Source organism: Dreissena polymorpha, chromosome 13 (assembly GCF_020536995.1).
Source record: "Dreissena polymorpha isolate Duluth1 chromosome 13, UMN_Dpol_1.0, whole genome shotgun sequence".
Classification (NCBI taxonomy): domain Eukaryota; kingdom Metazoa; phylum Mollusca; class Bivalvia; order Myida; family Dreissenidae; genus Dreissena; species Dreissena polymorpha.
The window spans coordinates 50,023,719-50,043,226 of NC_068367.1; the positions used below are offsets into that span (position 1 = coordinate 50,023,719).

Here is a 19,508-nt window from a genome sequence, read left to right on the forward strand (position 1 = left end):
TACCATTGCAGGTCTGTCAGGCTTGTGCTATTTTACCATTGCAGGTCTGTCAGGCTTGTGCTATTTTATCATTGCATGTCTGTCAGGCTTGTGCTATTATATCATTGCAGGTCTGTCAGGCTTGTGCTATTTTACCATTGCAGGTCTTGGAAGCTTGTGCTATTTTACCATTGCAGGTCTGTCAGGCTTGTGCTATTTTACCATTGCAGGTCTGTCAGGCTTGTGCTATTTTACCATTGCAGGTCTGTCAGGCTTGTGCTATTTTACCATTGCAGGTCTTGGAAGCTTGTGTTATTCTACCATTGCAGGCTTGCAGGCCTGTGCGATTTAACAATTGCATGTTGTGCAGGCTTGTGCTATTCAACCATTGCAGGTCTTGGAAGCTTGTGTTATTCTACCATTGCAGGCTTGCAGGCCTGTGCTATTTAACAATTGCATGTTGTGCAGGCTTGTGCTATTTTACCATTGCATGTTTGTGCTATTTTACCATTGCATGTATTGCAGGCTTGTGATATTTTACCATTGCATGTATTGCAGGCTTGTGTTATTTTACCATTGCATGTATTGCAGGTATGTGCTATTTTACCATTGCATGTATTGCAGGTCTGTGCTATTTTACCATTGCATGTATTGCAGGTCTGTGCTATTTTACCATTGCATGTATTGCAGGCCTGTGTTATTTTACCATTGCGTGTATTGCAGGTCTGTGCTATTTTACCATTGCATGTATTGCAGGTCTGTGATATTTTACCATTGCATGTATTGCAGGTCTGTGATATTTTACCATTGCTTGTATTGCAGGCTTGTGATATTTTACCATTGCATGTATTGCAGGCCTGTGCTTTTTTTGTCCCCTACTGGTGAAACCGGAGGGGACTTACGGTTTGCGCTCTGTCTGTCAGTCTGTCCGTCACACTTTTTTGGATCCTGCAATAACTTTAAAAGTTCTTCATATTTGTTCATGAAACTTATAATATGGATAGATGGCAATATGGAGATTATGCACGTCATTTCATTTTGTTCCTACGTCAATAATTATGGTTGCTATGGCAACAAATATAAATTTTAAAAAATCTGACAATGGTGGAGTTTCACCGGTAGGGGACCATATTGTTTTGCAATCTCTTGTTTATCATTTCATGTATTGCAGGTTTGTGCTTATTTTGTTTTACTGTAGGTTAAGACACATTTAAAATTGTCCTTTATTGCTGTTTCAGGTATATCTGGTTCGAGTCAGAGAGTGCCAGATTGCATAGGAGAGGGTGAGGGAGAGAGTAGTAGCTGTGGAGACTTGGCTGACATTGAGAACAAGATTCTCCATGAGATGAGAGCCCTGGAAGAGGATATGAAAAACTTCACTGGAGACTTGTAGAACACATGAGGGCACTGGAAGAGGATATGAAAAACATAACTGGAGACTTGTAAAACACATGAGGGCACTGGAAGAGGATATGAAACACATCACTGGAAACTTATAGAACACATGAGGGCACTGGAATAGGATATAAAAAACCTCACTGGAGACTTGTTTAACAAATGACGGCACTGGAAGAGGATATAAAAACCATCACTGGAGACTTGTCGATGACTATACATCATTGACAAAAAAAGCAACCATTGAAAGGAAGAAACGTATATGGGAAGAAAAATAACACTTTTGCTGTAACTTAAACAAATCTCCGAGCTAAAATGCTCAAAGACTGCACACAAAAAGGGACACAGCTTTTTTTCCCCAATTTCTAGAGCTAATACATGCAGTGCTTAAACTTAACACTGAAATCTTTGGGTTATCAAGCTAAAGAAAGTATCATCCAATTACTGTGAAACCATTTATTTTCGACAGCACAAAATTTCGTCATTTTTATAAAAATGACGATTTCGTCAGCACTTAAATTCGCCGATTTCTTATTTTGAATTTTAAAAAAATGCGTCAGTCAATATCCGATTTGTGTGTAATACATATTCGCGATCAATCGCAGTTGCGAAAAATCGTGGTACGAATGCGAGAACACACTTGAGAATCACTGCAGGAGGTGGGGCCTGTTTGTCACATGCCAATTAAGTAGTCTTTTGTTATCAAGGGACAGTAATGGACCCTCTTAATGTATGCCATTCACACGTTCATTGTTATGATTAGCGGACAAGTGGGATCGAATCCAATTACTAGTAACTGCAAATTTCATCATACATTCTAAAATGAGTTAAAAATTGTACATATTTTTATTGAAGGCCCAATGAAAAAAAAGGCCTAATTATTCGAACACTTGGGCATGTTGGCTGTGTGATATATATGTTTGGAGCATTTTCTTTGTAATCAATCTGTGTTTTTTTAAGTTGCTGTAATTTATCAGCATGATGTGGAAGAGTATTGTGCACAAAATCTCTGGGTTCAAGGTCAAGGTAACGATTCAAGGTCGATTTAAGAAAAGGTCTACTCAACACTGTATGGAGCCAAAATTTGTCCACCATAGATAGATTTTTAATTAACTTGACCTGAATGAGCAGCATGATGAGATGGAGTTTCCTGTGCAAGAACTAGGTCAAAGTTACAATTCAAGTCAAATGTGAAATTAAGGTATTTTAAACAGTTTGGATGGAGTTTCATGAACTTGCCTTATATAGTATCAGAATGATGAACTGTTGTGAGCAAGACAGTTCCTTTGTCCATGGTCATGGTCACTTTCAAGGTCAAATTAAGGAAATGTTCACTTGATACTTCATTACTTTGTTTAACATGAATGATTTTCAAATCACTTGGCAGATGTGATAAGAATATTGAGTTGTTGTGTTGGGCTAAAGAACATGGGTCTATGTCCAAGTATTTTCAATATATTTAGAAAGTCATCTACATGATGAGATGTAGTGTTGCACCCAAAAAGCTGATTCCAAAGTCAAGGTCAAAATTTAATGTCAAAAATCAACTTTAGGAAATGAGAACTTTGTTTGGAGCGTAACTTTTTTCCAGTTTGGATTGATTTTGAAAAAAAGTTGCAAACAAGATCAGCGTAATTGTCCGGGGGAAGAACACAGTCACAAGGTCTAAGGTCAACAGCACAATTCAAGGTCAAAGGTCATAATATAACATTTAGCAAATAACAGATTTTAATTGCAGACGTTACAAGCATATGGATAGTAACACATAAAGTCCCAAGTACCAAGCCTATGGTTGAAGATCAGGGTCATAATTTAAGGTCAAGAGAAACAAAGACTTGTCAAATCTTGACAGTATCTTTATGAAATTGGCATTCTTATTTTCAAATTAACTTGCATTAAATCTAAATTGAAGTAATGATTAATTTGAATAATTATAAATCAACAAATAGATCTATAGTGACTCTAGTGCACACGTAAGTGCAAAAAACAGTTATATGTTGATTGAATTGACTTGAATTTTTCATTTACCGGGTATTTTGTTTGTGCTTATTATGTGATAATAGTTATTTGCATCAATTTAATGTTTTTAAATGTGTTGGATAATCTCAGCTGCTAGTCAAATGTAAAAAAAATATTTCTTGCTACGTACTATATTTGTTTTTCCTTTACTGTTAATCTTTTTGTTTTGTTAATGTGTTCGAATAAAATCCATCATGTATTAAATTGTTTGAAGACTTAACCTGGTGAGGTTGTTTTTATCTTTAAGTTTTCTTTGCTGCTTGTTCATAAAATAATAAGACTTTGACAGTCTTGGGAGAAAACGAGGGAGTACCCTACTGTTAAAAACCCCTTTCAAATAAATGAGCTGCTTTCCTTGAAAACACGGCTTAATGCTTGTGCTTAGCCTGTGTACAGACGGGTCAGGGACGAAACTTTCCACTTGTATGTTGTTTTTCCTTCAAAGGATTCTCAAAGCACAAATCCAGTTTATGAGGAAAGGGTTGTCCCTAATTAGCCTAATCTTTTATGCAAAGGCATTAAACCTTTTTATCTCGAAGTGAGGCTCAAAAAGTAAACCATCTTCATGTTGACCACGTGTTGAGCCGATTGTTTAGACACGATCATTTAACCAATGGGTACGTGTCCTTAAATTCTGCACACAGGACACGGGCTATACATGATATGCGAGAGATGACCTAGTGTTAACCTGCAAATGATTTATGAGGAGTGCTAATTTGTCACAAAGTATAAACCCGATATAAGAATTACATTGATCTGTGACAGAATTATTTATTCGTGGCAATGATATAGGGACAAAAAAATAGCAATATATTTGGGACCTCCGGGACCCGTATTCACCAACCAATTCTTAGACTTCAGTCTAAGAATAAAGTATATTCTTTAAATTGGATATTCAAGAGGTTCTTTATTTCTGAGTCAAACTAGGCATTATTCACCTCATGAAGAATGCTTTGGTTATGGCAAAATCACCAGTGGTAGTCTGTAAAGGCTCGAACACTCAGCATAATTTTCTTGTTCCAAGTCTACTCTTATGTCTAAGAATCGGTTGATGAAAACAGGCCCAAGTGTGTCCCAACTGTCCTACATACCAGTAATTAATTTGCAAGACTCATGAGGGTTGGCCAAATTTTTATTAAAGGTGTGTTTTCCAGCTTTTTTTTTTGACTGAAAGATTTCCATTTTGATGTGGTGTTGTGAGGGGAAGCCAGAGTACCTGTACAAACACAACCAGTCGGGTAAGGTGACCACCAGCTTGAATCACATGCTGCTGGGAACAAGAATCGAACCAGGCTTCAATCCACTGCTAGCCTTAAAACTAGGCACATCAGTCTTACATGTGAAGTGACCGTTTTCAAAAATGATGGATGAAGTAACGTATGGACAAGCTGTTTAAATCCAGATTTTACCTAAATGTGTGACCTTGACCTTTAAGATAGTCACATGGGTCTTATTTACTATATGTCATATTCATATATTGAACATGTGTATCAGTTACTTTAACATTTTATGATACAGTGGAAACTCTCGGGACATCTCATGGAGCATGTTTTTGATTGGAATTCCAGACCTGTTTTGAGGGAATGAAGCTTTTCAGAGTGTTTTATGAGGTATTGTATAATCAAGAATTTAATAACATGAGTAAACAGTCTTTATTGTTACAATTTATTTATCAGGCACTTTATTACCTACCAAAGTGTTGTTTATTGAGTTGACATTTAATTCAACTGACATAATTATAATTATAAATGTAATATGCAAAACATGACATTCTATTCCAAGGAGCCAAATTTTTAACACTTACAGTAGAATATAACTACATTGGTTCAGTTGCTTGTTTGCAAATGTTGGCGTTTTGTTACTTACACAAAAAAAAGAAATAAATCCACCAGAAAATTAATATATATTGTTTTACATCAAAATTTAGTGCTTGTGATCTTTTGCACTTAAGTGAATACTAAAAAAGTGTTTTCAGTAAGTCATATTTGCCTTTTTTTAGTGTGCATTATACCTTTCAATGGAAAGCAGATTTGAAATCATTTAATTTACAAGCATATATTGAACTGAAGCATACAGGTGTGTATAAACGACTGTTACAACTGTACAGCCAACTACACTTGTTGTAATGCATTATCTAATTTTCTCTGTCAAAAAAGCCTCAATAATGATTTGCAATTTTTTAAGTCTGATTATTTTTAAGTATATTTATCTATCCAACTATTAAATACTATCAATACAATATCTTTTAACATTTTGATATTCAGTTTTTAGGGGTTAAATTGTATCCAGTAATAAGCAATTATAATACTGAAATTGGTCAGTTTTTTTAATATCGGGTATTCTAAGGGAAATATTTTACATATAAATACATATCTCACCTCCTACAAGAATGACCAAATCCGATTGGGTTAGAGCGGTCACTTGCCCATGGAGTATTTTCCATACACCCCATGTAATTCCCATTAACTACCCAAGTAGTCGGTTGCGATATAATCGTTACACCGTTAGTAACTAATGGTGTATGGGATATACACCCTCAGTAATGTCATACCATACTCAAGCTTTGCTCTCATATGGTAATGAAATTACTGTGGGTGTATATCCCATACACCGTCAGTTACTAACGGTGTAACTAATTATACATTTGTATTAAACTACATTGGGACCTGCAGGCATTCTGTGGTACATCATGAAGTGACTGGCCAAAGGAGCACACACAACACATTTCAGTTCGGATTGAAATTTATCAAGCAAACCTTATATGTTACACGGCAATTTCATATCTTTGAAACTATGTGTAAAAAATACAAAGCATTTTGATAACACATTTGAGCCTATATTTAACAGTATTCAGCAACAAACATACAATGGATGGAATTTATGCTGTTAACATGAAACATTAAATGAAGAAAAAATACAAAACATTTTGATAACACATTTGAGCCTATATTTAACAGTATTCAGCAACAAACATACAATGGATGGAATTTATGCTGTTAACATGAAACATTAAATGAAGAAAATAATATAGTATAACATAAATATTATACAGGTAGCAAAGGCATAAAGTTGAATCCTATTATGATTACCTTTTTTTTCAGAAAGAGAATCTGTTAAGTTATACACAACTAAAGCCTGTCTTTCCTTAAAGAAACCTTTAAAAAATTGGTGTATCAATGTAATTGTTGTTACCACAACCTTTTTACATGCATGTATCTGAAGCTTTTAACGACATACAATGTACGTGCAACATGTGGGAAAGACAGAACAAACATTAAATGATTGAAAGTTTCTTATTGCACATAATCTGTTTTGATAAGTTTATATGGATTTAATAATTGTTAAAAAAGCAATGAAACATTTTTTCACGGTAGATAATAATAGAAAAGCTTAGAAGCGCATTCTTGCTATAAAATGTCTGCCATCAGAAAACAACATGACAACTAGTCCTAATCCTGAAGTAGTGTGCTACCATGCAGTAAAATATTTACCTCTCATACAAACATAACAAGAGAGCCAAGATGTCCCTAGTTGGCTCACCTGAGAGGAGTAGGTTCATTCAATCTTTACCAAATGTCAAACTTGACCCAGATATTGTCCAGACAAACATCCTTGTCAAGTTTCATCATTATTGAACCAAAACTCTGGCATATGGAGTGATTTTGTTTTTGTAAGATTTGACCTGGTGACCTATATTTTGAGTAGACCCCCCTTAAAAAACATCAAACTTTGCTTACAAAAATAAATATTATGACCAAGATTCATAAGATCTGAAACAAAATTGTGACCTCTAGAGTGTTTAAGTGTATAAGAAAACTGCCCCCCCCCCCCCCTGGCAGCCATGTTATTCAACTGACCGGAACCATTTTCAAACTTAACTCTCATACCAAGGAAACAAATGTTCTGACAACATTTCATGAAAATTGGGCCAAAAATGTGACTTCTAGAGTGTTCCCATGTTTTCACTATATACATATAGAGAATACTGCCCCGCCCCCTGGCGGCCATGTTTTTTCACCAATCTGGACCATTTTCGAACTCGTCCAAGAAATCAATAAAACCAATGTTTTGACCAACTTTCATGATGATTGGGCAAAAATTGTGACTTCTAGAGTGTTTACAAGGTTTCTCTGTAGCCAAATAAGGAAAACTGCCCCGCCCACTGGTGGCCATGTTTTCAACACACAGGAACCTCTTTTGAACTCAATCAAGATATCATTAAGACAAACATTTTGACAAAGTTACATGAAGATTGAACATAAAAAGTGACTTCTACAGTGTTTACAAGGTTTTTCTTTTCTTTTACCTAGTGACCTAGTTTTTGACCCGGCACAATCCAGTTTCGAACTCGGCCGAGATTTTATTGGGGCAAAGCTTTTGACCAAGTTTCATGAAGATGGGACAAGAAATGTGGCCTCTATAGTGTTTACTAGCAAATGTTTATGGACAGACGGACGGGCCGGTCAGAAAAGCTCACCTGAGCAATCAGGTGAGCAAAAAAAATCCATTTTGAACACAATCAATCAATCAACCATCAGTAAAATCTTTTAACACACACAAAACTTATCTGGGAACAATCATCAAGGCAAAATAACAACAGGAAAGAATCATAACATTAATCAATAAATACTGCAACAAAATGTTCATTTAAATCAACATTATATATACCAGAATAAATAAGCTACCTTTTGGAATACATGTGCTAGATATCTACAAATGCTGAGATCAAGAACACTTGTTACCATGGCAAATAAATTTTGATAAGTGGACAATAACAAGGATTTCATAAATAATGTTGAAATAAGTGAAGTTTGAGACAATCAAGGTACAACAGTTTGGCAAAATGACAACTTAAAAAAAATTCACACAGATTCAAAAAATAAGGTATGTATTATATTTATGCACCCAAAATAAGACTCATGAAAAAGACATGTCACAAATATAGGTTTGTTTTTTTGAATATCATCAATCAAAATTGGAAACATGATAAAGCATTTGTAAAGCATTTCATCGATTATTAAGCCAAAATATGAATAACCAAGATAGCATTTGAATTGCAATTCAAATACAATTTTTTAAATGTCATTACAATTGTATAACCTTCATCAAAAATCTGTGAAGTCAAATAAAGTGAGAGTATGCATAAAATGAATGATGAGCCAGTGTTAATAAAATACGTATCTAAGTGGTAAAGGGTTAAAAACGTATAGAAGTGGTAAAGGGTTCCATATGTATTTAAGTGGTAAAGGGTTCAAAACGTATCTAATTGGTATTGGGTTTTATACATATCTAAGTGGTAAAGGGTTCAATACATATCCAAGTGGTGAAGGGTTAAATATGTATCTAAATGGTAAAGGGTTCAATATATATATAAGTGGTAAAGGGTTCAATAAGTATATAAGTGGTAAAGGGTTCAATAAGTATCTAAGTGGTAAAAGGTTCAATATGTATCCAAGTGGTAAAGGATTAATTCAATACCTGTCAGATTTAAAAAAAGGAATGTAAGACAAACAAAGATGGTGGTTGAAGATTTGTGTAAGCTAGTATAAAGTTCATAATTTCTAACAAAAATAACTGTTGAATTCCTGTCCACTACAATTTCATGACCTAAGACTAAAGGGATTTTGTGATAACAAAGTTTGGCCATACTAATATTCTGCATCACATAGACAGCATAGAACAACTTGTGTGGAAATACCGTAAGATGAGTATATGGTGGCACAGTGTCATAAAATTGCATTGAATTGCTTTGATGGGACAAATGTTATTTTGCAAGAAGCATGTGGTTTAAGCTGTTTGATTCTACAATTGCACATAAAATTATTGAAAATAAATACACAACTGCAAAAACTGTGGTTTTGAAGAATTTGCAGAAAACTGCTTCACACACCTATATACATTGTACATTAATAAACAAGAGATGTGTTTGTCAGAAACACACGGCCCCCTATTGCGCTGCTTTGAAGCCATAAGTTTGACCTTTGACCTTGAAGGATGACCTTGACCTATCACCACTCAAAATTTGCAGCTCCATGAGATACACATGCATGCCAAAAATCAAGTTGCTATCTTCAATATTGCAAAAGTTATGAAGAAGGTTAAAGTTTTGGTTAAAGTTTTTGAATTTGTTTTTTTGACCTTTGACCTTAAAGAATGACCTAGACCTTGACATTTCACCACTCAAAATGTGCAGCTCCATGAGATAAACATGCATGCCAAATATCAAGTTGCAATCTTGAATATTGCATAAGTTATGAAGAAGGTTAAAGTTTTGGTTAAAGTTTTGGGACACACACACACACACATACAATGACAGACAGGCCAAAAACAATATACCCGATCTTTCGATCCGGGGGCATAAAAATGTCTACTTTCAATGAAAATCACAGGTATAAATAGATCATAATTCAAGAATTCAAAGCTAAACTGCATGACAGATGATCATGTACAAGTATGAAAACTCCAGGGAAAGTAGCAAATTATTTAGGAAATTCAGTTAAAAATAAAGTTTTGTTTTATGCAGCTAAAAAGGACAATTGAATTATTAAATAAGTTAAAATAGATTTGCTGAGATATTATAAAGTGACTCATGAAAAAAAAAAAATTGAACATGATTTGTCATAAAAAATGCACATGTTTTAAAACCTTGACAATAATAATTATAAATTACACAAGAACTGATCTAGGGCACTCACAACAAACAGTGTCCACTTGTAACATAATTCATTGTAGGTTACTCCCCATTTGCTTTGTAATACCAAATATATAATTTGCTTTGTAATACCAAATATATTATTTGAGGGTTATAATAAATCTTTGAAGAGCCTGATATAATTCAAAACAATATTGAAGTTACCTATTTTTCTGTTTATCATACCTCTACGGGCCCATTTTTAAGAAACTATCAACTATAATCATGATTATGCTGCCTTTTTAGCAGGAATGAATATATTTTTGCTTTAATCATGATATCATGAGCTCTTGTGCTTAATATTTGAACAATACATTTTTGCTTTTTGTGTCTAAATCATCATACCTATATGTATTTGTATCAAATTGTTTGTTATGTTGAATCTAATTCATTTGTTAGAAAAAATGATGACTTCATACTTCGTCATGAGCCATATGTCAAACCCCCAAATATTGACTGATAAATAAGCATCCTGACCTGATATAACAAAATATAAGGCACATTTGTATCGGGCAGATGTCAAGTTAACGTATTTTAAACTATTTTAATGGAGCCAGGAGCTTCCAATGTTAATTACCAGACAAGATGTGTTTGTGAAACACAATGTCCCCCTATATAACGTTTGACCTTGTAGGATGACCTTGACCTTGACCCTTTACCACTCAAAATGTGCAGCTCTATGAGATACACATGCATTTAAAATATAAAATTGCTAGCTTCAATTATGCAGAAGTGACATTACATGAGCAATTTTGACCCATATATTTGACCTTGAAGGATGACCTTGACCTTTCACCACTAAAAATATGCAGCTCCATTAGATACACATGCATGCCAAATATCAAGTTGCTATCTTCAATATTGCAAAAGTATGCATAAAATTAGCGATTTGGGTCACATATATTTGACCTCTGACCTTGAAGGATGACCTTGACCTTTTACCACTCAAAATGTGCAGCTCCATGAGATACACATGCATGCCAAATATCAAGTTGCTATCTTCAATATTGCAAAAGTACTCATAAAATGAGCGATTTTGGCCACATATATTTGACATCTGACCTTGAAGGATGACCTTGACCTTTCACCACTCAAATTGTGCAGCTCCATGAGATACACATGCATGCCAAATATGAAGTTGCTATCTTGAAAATTGAAATACTGCAAAAGTGTACATTAAATGAGCGATTTTGACCCATATATTTGACCTTTGACCTTGAAGGATGACCTTGACCTTGACCTTTCACCACTCAAAATGTGCAGCTCCATGAGATACATATGCATGCCAAATATCAAGTTCCTATCTTCAATATTGCAAAAGTTATTGCAAATGTTAAAGTTGGCGCAAACCAACCAACAGACCAACAGACAAGGCAAAAACAATATGTCCCCCACTACTATAGTGGGGGACATAAAAAAGAAACACATATATGATAGTTATAATATAAAAAAATCAATGTATACACACCATTTTATGATCTTTAAGTAATAATCTGTTTTACTGTGATATAAATCTGTACAATATTTACTCATGATTTATTTTAACCAATAATAGACTTGAAAAAACATTTTCTGCTAGTTTCATACAAAACAATAAAAAAATTATTTCACACACATTTTGATATGGAAGCCATTGATAACATGAAATAAATTACAATAATTTCCTTTTATAACAAAATCCTGATACACAGGCACACATTTAATATATTTATATACAATTGTATATCTAATTGAAAATCTTAACAAGTCTGCATTGGTTTACTTAAGTCTTTGACTGCAGTTTGTGGGCAACTATTTTGCAAATGTTCAAACTAAATCGTTTAACATAAAACATTTACATTAAATCACATATTAATGATACATGCAAAAAAAAAACATGTCAGAGAAATGTTGATATGATAATTGACTTGCTTGACAGGTACTTTGCCCTCCAACATTTGAACCTGCCTTGGGCAAGCAAGAGTACATTTAGTACCCTTAACACTTTCCCACTTAGATACGTATATTGACGCGTTTGTAGTCCCTTAGAAAGTTTAATTTAATCAAAGACCTTTTTTTACTAGATTCAAATTTTAAAGGGTTCATTTCCAATCCTTGATGAGCAGTAAACAGCATAAAACCTGAACAGACAGCGAGTTACTCCCAGGCTGTTCTGGTTTTATGCTGTTTGCACATAACCATTTTCACTTTGCCTCTGAGTGGGAAGGGTTAACAAAAGCTCTGGCCTGGTAATTTAAAATGGCAGACTTTTGATTATGGCATTTTTGTGTCATTTCTTTCAGTTAAAAATTCAAAAAGGTTTTGGGTTTGATTGTCTAAAGCCATTCTTTATTAGCAATCACTTTTGTATATTAAACCAAAAGTATGCCAGTGGTCAAAGTAACTAATTTATCCAACATTCAGTCTCTTATTTTTGTCATACAATCATGTGTACATTATTAAACAATACATCTGCAAATTGTACCTTCTATATACATACGTATCTGACACAATACCTCCTTGGCCAACCCTAATTACTTTATTACTATTTGTACATATGATTGTTGCAATCATTTTTTAACATTATTTTTATAACCAGAATTAAAAATCAATGATCCAAGAATAGCTCAACATACTAAGAGAAAAACATGAAGTCTTTTTATTTGGATATTAACATGTTCAGATGATAGACAAGTTTCCTGGGTAGCCATAGAAACTCAGTGATTAGTGCTCCTAAGACAAGTTTCCACTTCTAAATCGTGTCCCATTTCAAAGGTTAAGCAATACACTATTGTATCAAATATTGAAATATTAAATTGATGCTATAGTTTTACATCCAAAACAGCAACCATCTTGGTTTTACTAGGGGATCATTAATCTTTTCCAGCATCATAGGAAATTGTTTGAGTTCTTGTCAAATCTCAAAGGTTGCCATGGAATCAATTTGAGACTTGTTCTGAGAAAACTGGGCTAAATGCATGCACATAAAGTGTCGTCCCTGATATGTCTTTGCAGTATGCCCAAGCTAATCATGTACAACACTTTCCGCTCTTTATATATTTTTCATTTAAAGGAAGTGCCTCTTTAGCGAAAATCCAGTTTAGGAAAGTGTCACCCTTGATTAGCGTATGCCGACTGCACAGTTTAATCTAGGATGACACTTTATGTGCATGCATTAAGACCCCTTTTCCCAGAGAGAGGTTAATTCCTTTTTCCCAATGTGAGGTTAATTTCATCTGATATAGAAACGTAACTATGATAAACCAGTTTCACACCATGATAGGTTTCTTCTACAACTCATTCCTTCTTCTCAAGCACCATGGGGAAATGTATGACCTTGACCTCGTTGCCATAGTCACACACGATGGTGGAGCTCTCCAGGGAGTGTACATGGTGCAGGAAGGGGGCGCTGCTGCCCTGGCGCAGGCTAACAGTGCGCACCAACTCACCCTTGTGCAGGTCCCATAGGTACAGGCAGCCCTGAAGTGAATGACAGTTGTTTATCTAACCTTACTATAAACCTATTTAGTTTACGTTAATAGCATAGAAGGCCAAAGGCTAATTGAAACGAGTCCATTTCCAGAGTAGAACCACCACTTGGTGTCTTTGGGAGAGATTTACAGAATGCTCTGAGAGTGGGGATCAAACCCGTTGCTAGGCAGATGTCCTATCCACAGTACACAGAGGCGACCTTTATCTAACCTTGCCTTTAATACTCTTTTATCCCACTTTTACAGCGAATTCGGTTGATTAAAGCCCCGTTGATTAAATATCCCCGTTGATTAAATATCATCTATAATCAACGGCAGGAAATGACGTCAATATTTTGACGAAATGAAATAAATCCAGCGAAATTATCCAGTCAAACTAATATTGTTTAAACAAAAAGGTTTACAAAATAAAAAGTGGGATAAATAGAACAATAGATTAGTGTTGATTATAGATCAGGTTTATCAAGCTCGGCACGAAAACGTAAAAGCACTCGCCAAGGCTCGTGCTTTTTGTTTTCTAAGCCTCGCATGATAAACCTGATCTATAATCAACACTTACCTATTATTCTCTATGTTTCACCCACTAATATAGGTCACATGTGGTGATTGTGATCCTGTTAACCCTTTCCCTTTCAGATACAAATTTTTATGTGTTTGTAGTCCCTGAGAAAATCAAATTCATGATGTTTGGAACTAGAATCAAATTTAAAAGGCTTCATTTTTAAGCCTAAGATACTGATGAGCAGCAAACATTATAAACCTGACCAGCCTGCAAGTCCTCGTTTCATGCTGGTTGCACATAGCCATTTTCACTTTGCTTCTGAGAGGTAAGGGGTTAAATTCAGTGCACCTCAATGAAGTCCTGTTAATACCATACTGCTGTAGAAATATCTTTTTTGGTATTGGCTTAACAAGGTCACACATGTTATTGGTTCAGTACAAGGTCACACATGTTATTTGTTCAGTACAAGGTCACACCTGGCATTGGTTCAGTACATGGTCACACATGGTATCGGTTCAGTACAAGGTCACACATGGTATTGGTTCAGTACAAGGTCACACATGGCATTGGTTCAGTACAAGGTCACACATGTTATTGGTTCAGTACAAGGTCACACATGTTATTGGTTCAGTACAAGGTCACACATGGTATTGGTGAAGTACATGGTCACACATGGTATTGGTTCAGTACAAGGTCACACATGGTATTGGTTCAGTACAAGGTAACACATGGTATTGGTTCAGTACAAGGTCACACATGGTATTGTTTCAGTACAAGGTCACATATGGTATCAGTTTAGTACAAGGTCACACATGGTATTGGTTCAGTACAAGGTCACACGTGGTATTGGTTCAGTACAAGGTCACACAAGGTATTGGTTCAGTACAAGGTCACACATGGTACTAGTTCAGTACAAGGTCACACATGGTATTGGTTCAGTACAAGGTCACTAGTGGGTAACATCCAGCCAAACTAAACAGTATTTATTCAAATAATAGCACATGATGCCATAATTTAACACTGAGTACGTCAGTTTAGCATTGAGACCAAGGTTCACGAGGTTCCAGGGCTTGTTTTTCTTGTGTGAGAATGCCCGTTTTTCACAAATTAGGGAAATTTGCGACAAAATTTTTCACAATTTCAAGAAGTTCGCGACTCAAATTTTCACGATGTTAGAAAGTTCGGGACTCATTTTTGAACATTTCATGACTAATTTTGTAACAATATTGAACAGTTTACTACTTATTTTTATCATAATTTTGAATAGTTAACGACTAATTTTTTTCACAAAATGGGGGGGGGGGGGCCAAGGCCACTTAAAAAAAAACAGGAAAAAAAGCCCTGAAGATCAGATCGGAAAAGAAAATGGTCATTGGAATATTGTGACTTGTTACAGGGCACCCTGCAAAGATTGGTGTATACTAAGGTGTTAAAGGAACAATTGAAAAGTGGTATAGGAATAAAAAGACATTAGGTTAGTCATGGACTATATCATAAGTATAAAATAAATTTCAATTTGAGCCTTGTTCTGTAAAAACTGGGCGTAATACATGAAGATTCAGTGTTATCCCAGATTAGCTTGTGCAGTCCACACATGGTAATCAGAAATAACATTTTTTCCCTGAATAGGATTTTTATAAAAAAAATCCCACTTTTAAACCAAACAAATTCTATAAAAGGCGAAAGTGTCCGTGCTGATAAGCCTGTGCAGACAGCACAGGCTAATCTGAGATGACACTTTACCCACTTGAATAAGTCAAGTTCACACAGAATGAGGCTCAAATGGAAGTCCAGAACAACCTTATTGCCTTAGAAATAGGCTCATATATCAACCAGTTATACACCGAGCCCCTCTCACCTGCCCACCAGTGACCACAAAGTTGTTACACAATATGGCCATGGAGGTGCCACATGAGGTCTCCATCTCGACGGAGTACAGCAGGTGTCCCCGCTTCCTCTCCCACACGCACAGCTTGTCGTCCAGGCCTGAGCATTTGAACATTTACATTGTTAAAACATAACTAGCCTTCTCTTACATCCTACATTCTCACAAAAATCTATATATTTGTAAAAAAAGCTTAAACAGTTATTAAATTGTAAGTTGTTGCTTTCACTTTTTTCTCTGAATTCGTCTTTGATTTGTGATTTTGATGCATGCATATTTGTGTATTCATATTGTCATATTGGCATAATTGCTACATTGTTTTTGACGATAAGCTGTAAATGCTTAAGTCGCAAAATAACTATCTGTTCTATATGGAAAAATGGGGCTTTATGCAAGTGCAAAAGTACTAGTCCAAATTAGCCTACACAGTCTGCACAGGCTAATCAGGGATGACACTCTCTACTTTTATAAAATTTGTCACAAGGAAATCTTTCCTAATTTAAAATCCAGTCTAGATGGAAAGTGTCGTTCCTGATTAGCCAGTGTGGATTGCACAGGCTAATTGGGGATTCGGGGACGACACACATCCATTTAGCCCTGTCTACCTGAGCTTATGATGTACGTGTCTGTGCAAGTCAGCCCCATCACTGTTGCCTCGTGACCTTTGACCTTGTGCACGCAGTGACCTGTCAACAGGTCCCACAGTCGGATGGTGCCGTCAGCTGCGCCACTCACTGCCGCATACGGAGTGCACTGGAACGATTGTATGAGCAGAGTCACGTGAAAATGGATCTTATACCAATTGCAGCCACTGTAAAGTCACCAAATACTGAGTGCACTAGAATGATTTTATGAGCTGCATCATGCAAAAATGGTTCTTATGCAGCCAGCGCAACTCCAAACAATGGCAGTCTGGTCAGGAGCGACTCTGTATTCTATAAAGTCACGAAATGTTTCCTGGTCTCATAAGCGGACAGGGTTGCTCCTGAACAGACTGATCTGATGGGCAGGCTGGCCTGAAGCTACACTGGCTGAATATTGCTTAAGACCCATTTTCGTATAATGCGGGTTTTATAATTCTTGTACAAATAGAGTTTTCAAGGTTTTTGCAATCAACACAGACTCTTCCCTATTTATTGCTTATTTGATGTACATAAACACAATTCAACAAGAGCTGTGTTTGTGAAACACATAGAGGATATTTGTTGAATTTGGTGGATAATCGATTTTAATTCACAAGTGATCATATAAAATAATATTTTCACGAGTGGCACAGCCATGAGTGAAAATATATATTTTCTATGATCACGAGTGAATTAAAATCGATATTCACCGAATCCAACAAATGTTATTTTTATTTTATGCTTTTTTCATCGTTTATATATACATTGTTTAGTTTAAGTTAAGAATTTCGCTGGGATAATGACGTCATTTCGTCAAAAAATGACGTCATTTCACAGTAAACAGTGAAAATTATCGATAATTTTCACTGATAATTTTCACTGTTTGAAACAGTGAAATTATCATTTAAATCACTGATATTTCACTATAAACCACCGGAAAGCATAAAATAAAATGCCCCCTACTGCACAGCTTTGAAGCCATTTATTTGACCTTTGACCTTGAAGGATGACCTTGACCTTTCACCACTCAAAATGTGCAGCACCATGAAATGCCAAGTTGCTATCATCAATATTGCAAAAGTTATGACCAAGGTTAAAGTTTTGGGACAGACACACACATACAATGACAGACAGACACATATTATGACAGACAGACACATACAATGACAAACAGACAGTCCAAAAACAATATACCCCTGATCATTCGATCTGGGGGCATAAAAAGGTTTATTTATAATTCTTACTTGAAATAAAGTTCTTATGTTGATCAATTCATTAATAGTTTCCAATAACTCAAGTTTCCAATGGTCTTTGAATGAATCTGACCGCATAATGACACAGTAAATATATATGCAGGTAAAGGCACAGAAGACAAACAGAAGTTAATAACATTCCCCAGGCATTACCTTGTCTAGGTACAGACAGGAGATGGCCCCAGCATGACCATGAAGGGTGTACAGACACTTGTAATCCTCCAGACGAAACACCTGAAATGCACAAACATTCTTCACTGGTTCTATGCAGACAGACCAAACTAGTCCTATGTACAATGTTGTTTTTTCAACCCCAATCATGTGATTTTACTGCGTAATTGTCCTTACAATTAAGTGTGGCTTATTTGATCTCTATCAGAAATATATTGGTGCTTTTCATCCATGCAGAACATGATTCAATTGTTCAAATAATGTTTTTAAAAAACTGGATTGAAAACTGCACACAAACTTTAGACCAAATTTGAACATTAATAAGATATTTCCATGTTTAAGCTTACTAAAAACAAACAGTATCACGTATACTTGCCAATAACCACAAACATTGAACCCTGTCTTACTGATTACAGTCATTCTCATCTTGTCATATAAGCAAACAATTTTTTGCAGAAAAACAGCTCCATTAATCCTGTACATTTTGTACCTGTTTTTTTAAAAAACTGTTTCAATAAGTAATTTTTTGATAACAGGCATTGCATCAAAGATGGCAGTGGATATCCATTTACAATAGCAAATGCTCACAAACATTCAACATGACAGAGGCCTGCCTAAGTAAGAATCAAAAGATTTCATCAGTGGGATGATTAAGAGTGTCACACAAATTTGAGTAATAAATAGAGGATATTTGTTGGATTCAATGGAATATTGATTTTATTTCACGAGTGATCATAATTTTTTAATTTTTTTTAATGCTCACATGTGAATTAAAATCGATATTCCATTGAATCCAACACATTTTCTTTTTATTTTATGCTTTTTCACCATTTATTTACATTGTAAAAGAGTTTAACTGGATACTTTCGCTGGATTTATAACGTCATTTTGTCGAAAAAATGACGTCATTTCACAGTAAAACAGTGAAAAATATCAATATTTTTCACTGTTATTTTTTTTCGCAGTTTAAAACTGTGAAATATCAGTTTTATTTCACTGTTATTTCTTTATAAACCACCGGAAAGCATAAAATAAATGAGCCTTGGAAAATAGGGCTTTATGTGCATTAAGTGTCATCCTAGATTAGCATACATGCCATACGTCCCGGATTGTCTGGGACAGTCCCGGAAATGAAGAACTTGTCCCGCTGTCCCTGAAATCTGTCAAATGTCCCGGAATTTACAAAATTCATATATACATGTACCTTATCTTAGGCTTAACTGCACCTCGAATCTGTGTATATCTGCAGCGTCTCCATGACAATGCCTACCCGAATAGGCAGACTATAATAATACACTACGTGTCAAAATCGATCAATTAACAGGGGTCCTGTTATCATATCGATTGTCTCACGTTCGCGGTCAAACCGAAAAGGCGGCATTGTTTAATGTGGTTGTTAATTGACTTTAATCTACTACGTCATTATTTCCCGCTGCGTACGGGCAAAGGATAGTTGTTCACACATCGGAAGTCCAACATCGCTGAGTAAAAAATTAAAAGCAGTTTATGTTTGCACGTTT

General features: G+C 35.4%; 2 protein-coding genes across 9 annotated transcripts in view; one reads left to right on the top strand and one right to left on the bottom strand.

Annotated features, from left to right (window-relative positions):
• The window catches only part of LOC127855321 (uncharacterized), a 54,991-nt gene extending 51,378 nt beyond the window's left edge, over nt 1–3,613 (top strand). For all 4 annotated transcript variants that reach the window (XM_052390793.1, XM_052390794.1, XM_052390795.1 and 1 more), the window contains one exon: nt 1,218–3,613. In XM_052390793.1, the coding sequence (XP_052246753.1) occupies nt 1,218–1,372 (155 nt within the window). In that variant the 3' untranslated portion in view covers nt 1,373–3,613. The remainder of the gene's footprint in view (nt 1–1,217) is intronic.
• LOC127855319 (sterol regulatory element-binding protein cleavage-activating protein-like) overlaps nt 1–19,508 on the bottom strand; it is a 252,067-nt gene that overhangs the window by 187,097 nt on the left and 45,462 nt on the right. For 3 of the 5 annotated variants that reach the window (XM_052390789.1, XM_052390787.1, XM_052390788.1), the window contains exons 23-26: nt 17,971–18,051; nt 16,547–16,694; nt 15,915–16,042; nt 6,124–13,543 (exon numbers count right to left, since the gene is read on the bottom strand). In XM_052390789.1, coding sequence (XP_052246749.1) covers nt 13,361–13,543; nt 15,915–16,042; nt 16,547–16,694; nt 17,971–18,051 — 540 coding nt within the window. In that variant the 3' untranslated portion in view covers nt 6,124–13,360. Of the gene's footprint in view, nt 1–6,123; nt 13,544–15,914; nt 16,043–16,546; nt 16,695–17,970; nt 18,052–19,508 lie in introns of those variants that run through there. The other 2 variants (XR_008037479.1, XR_008037480.1) reach the window with 1 other exon arrangement.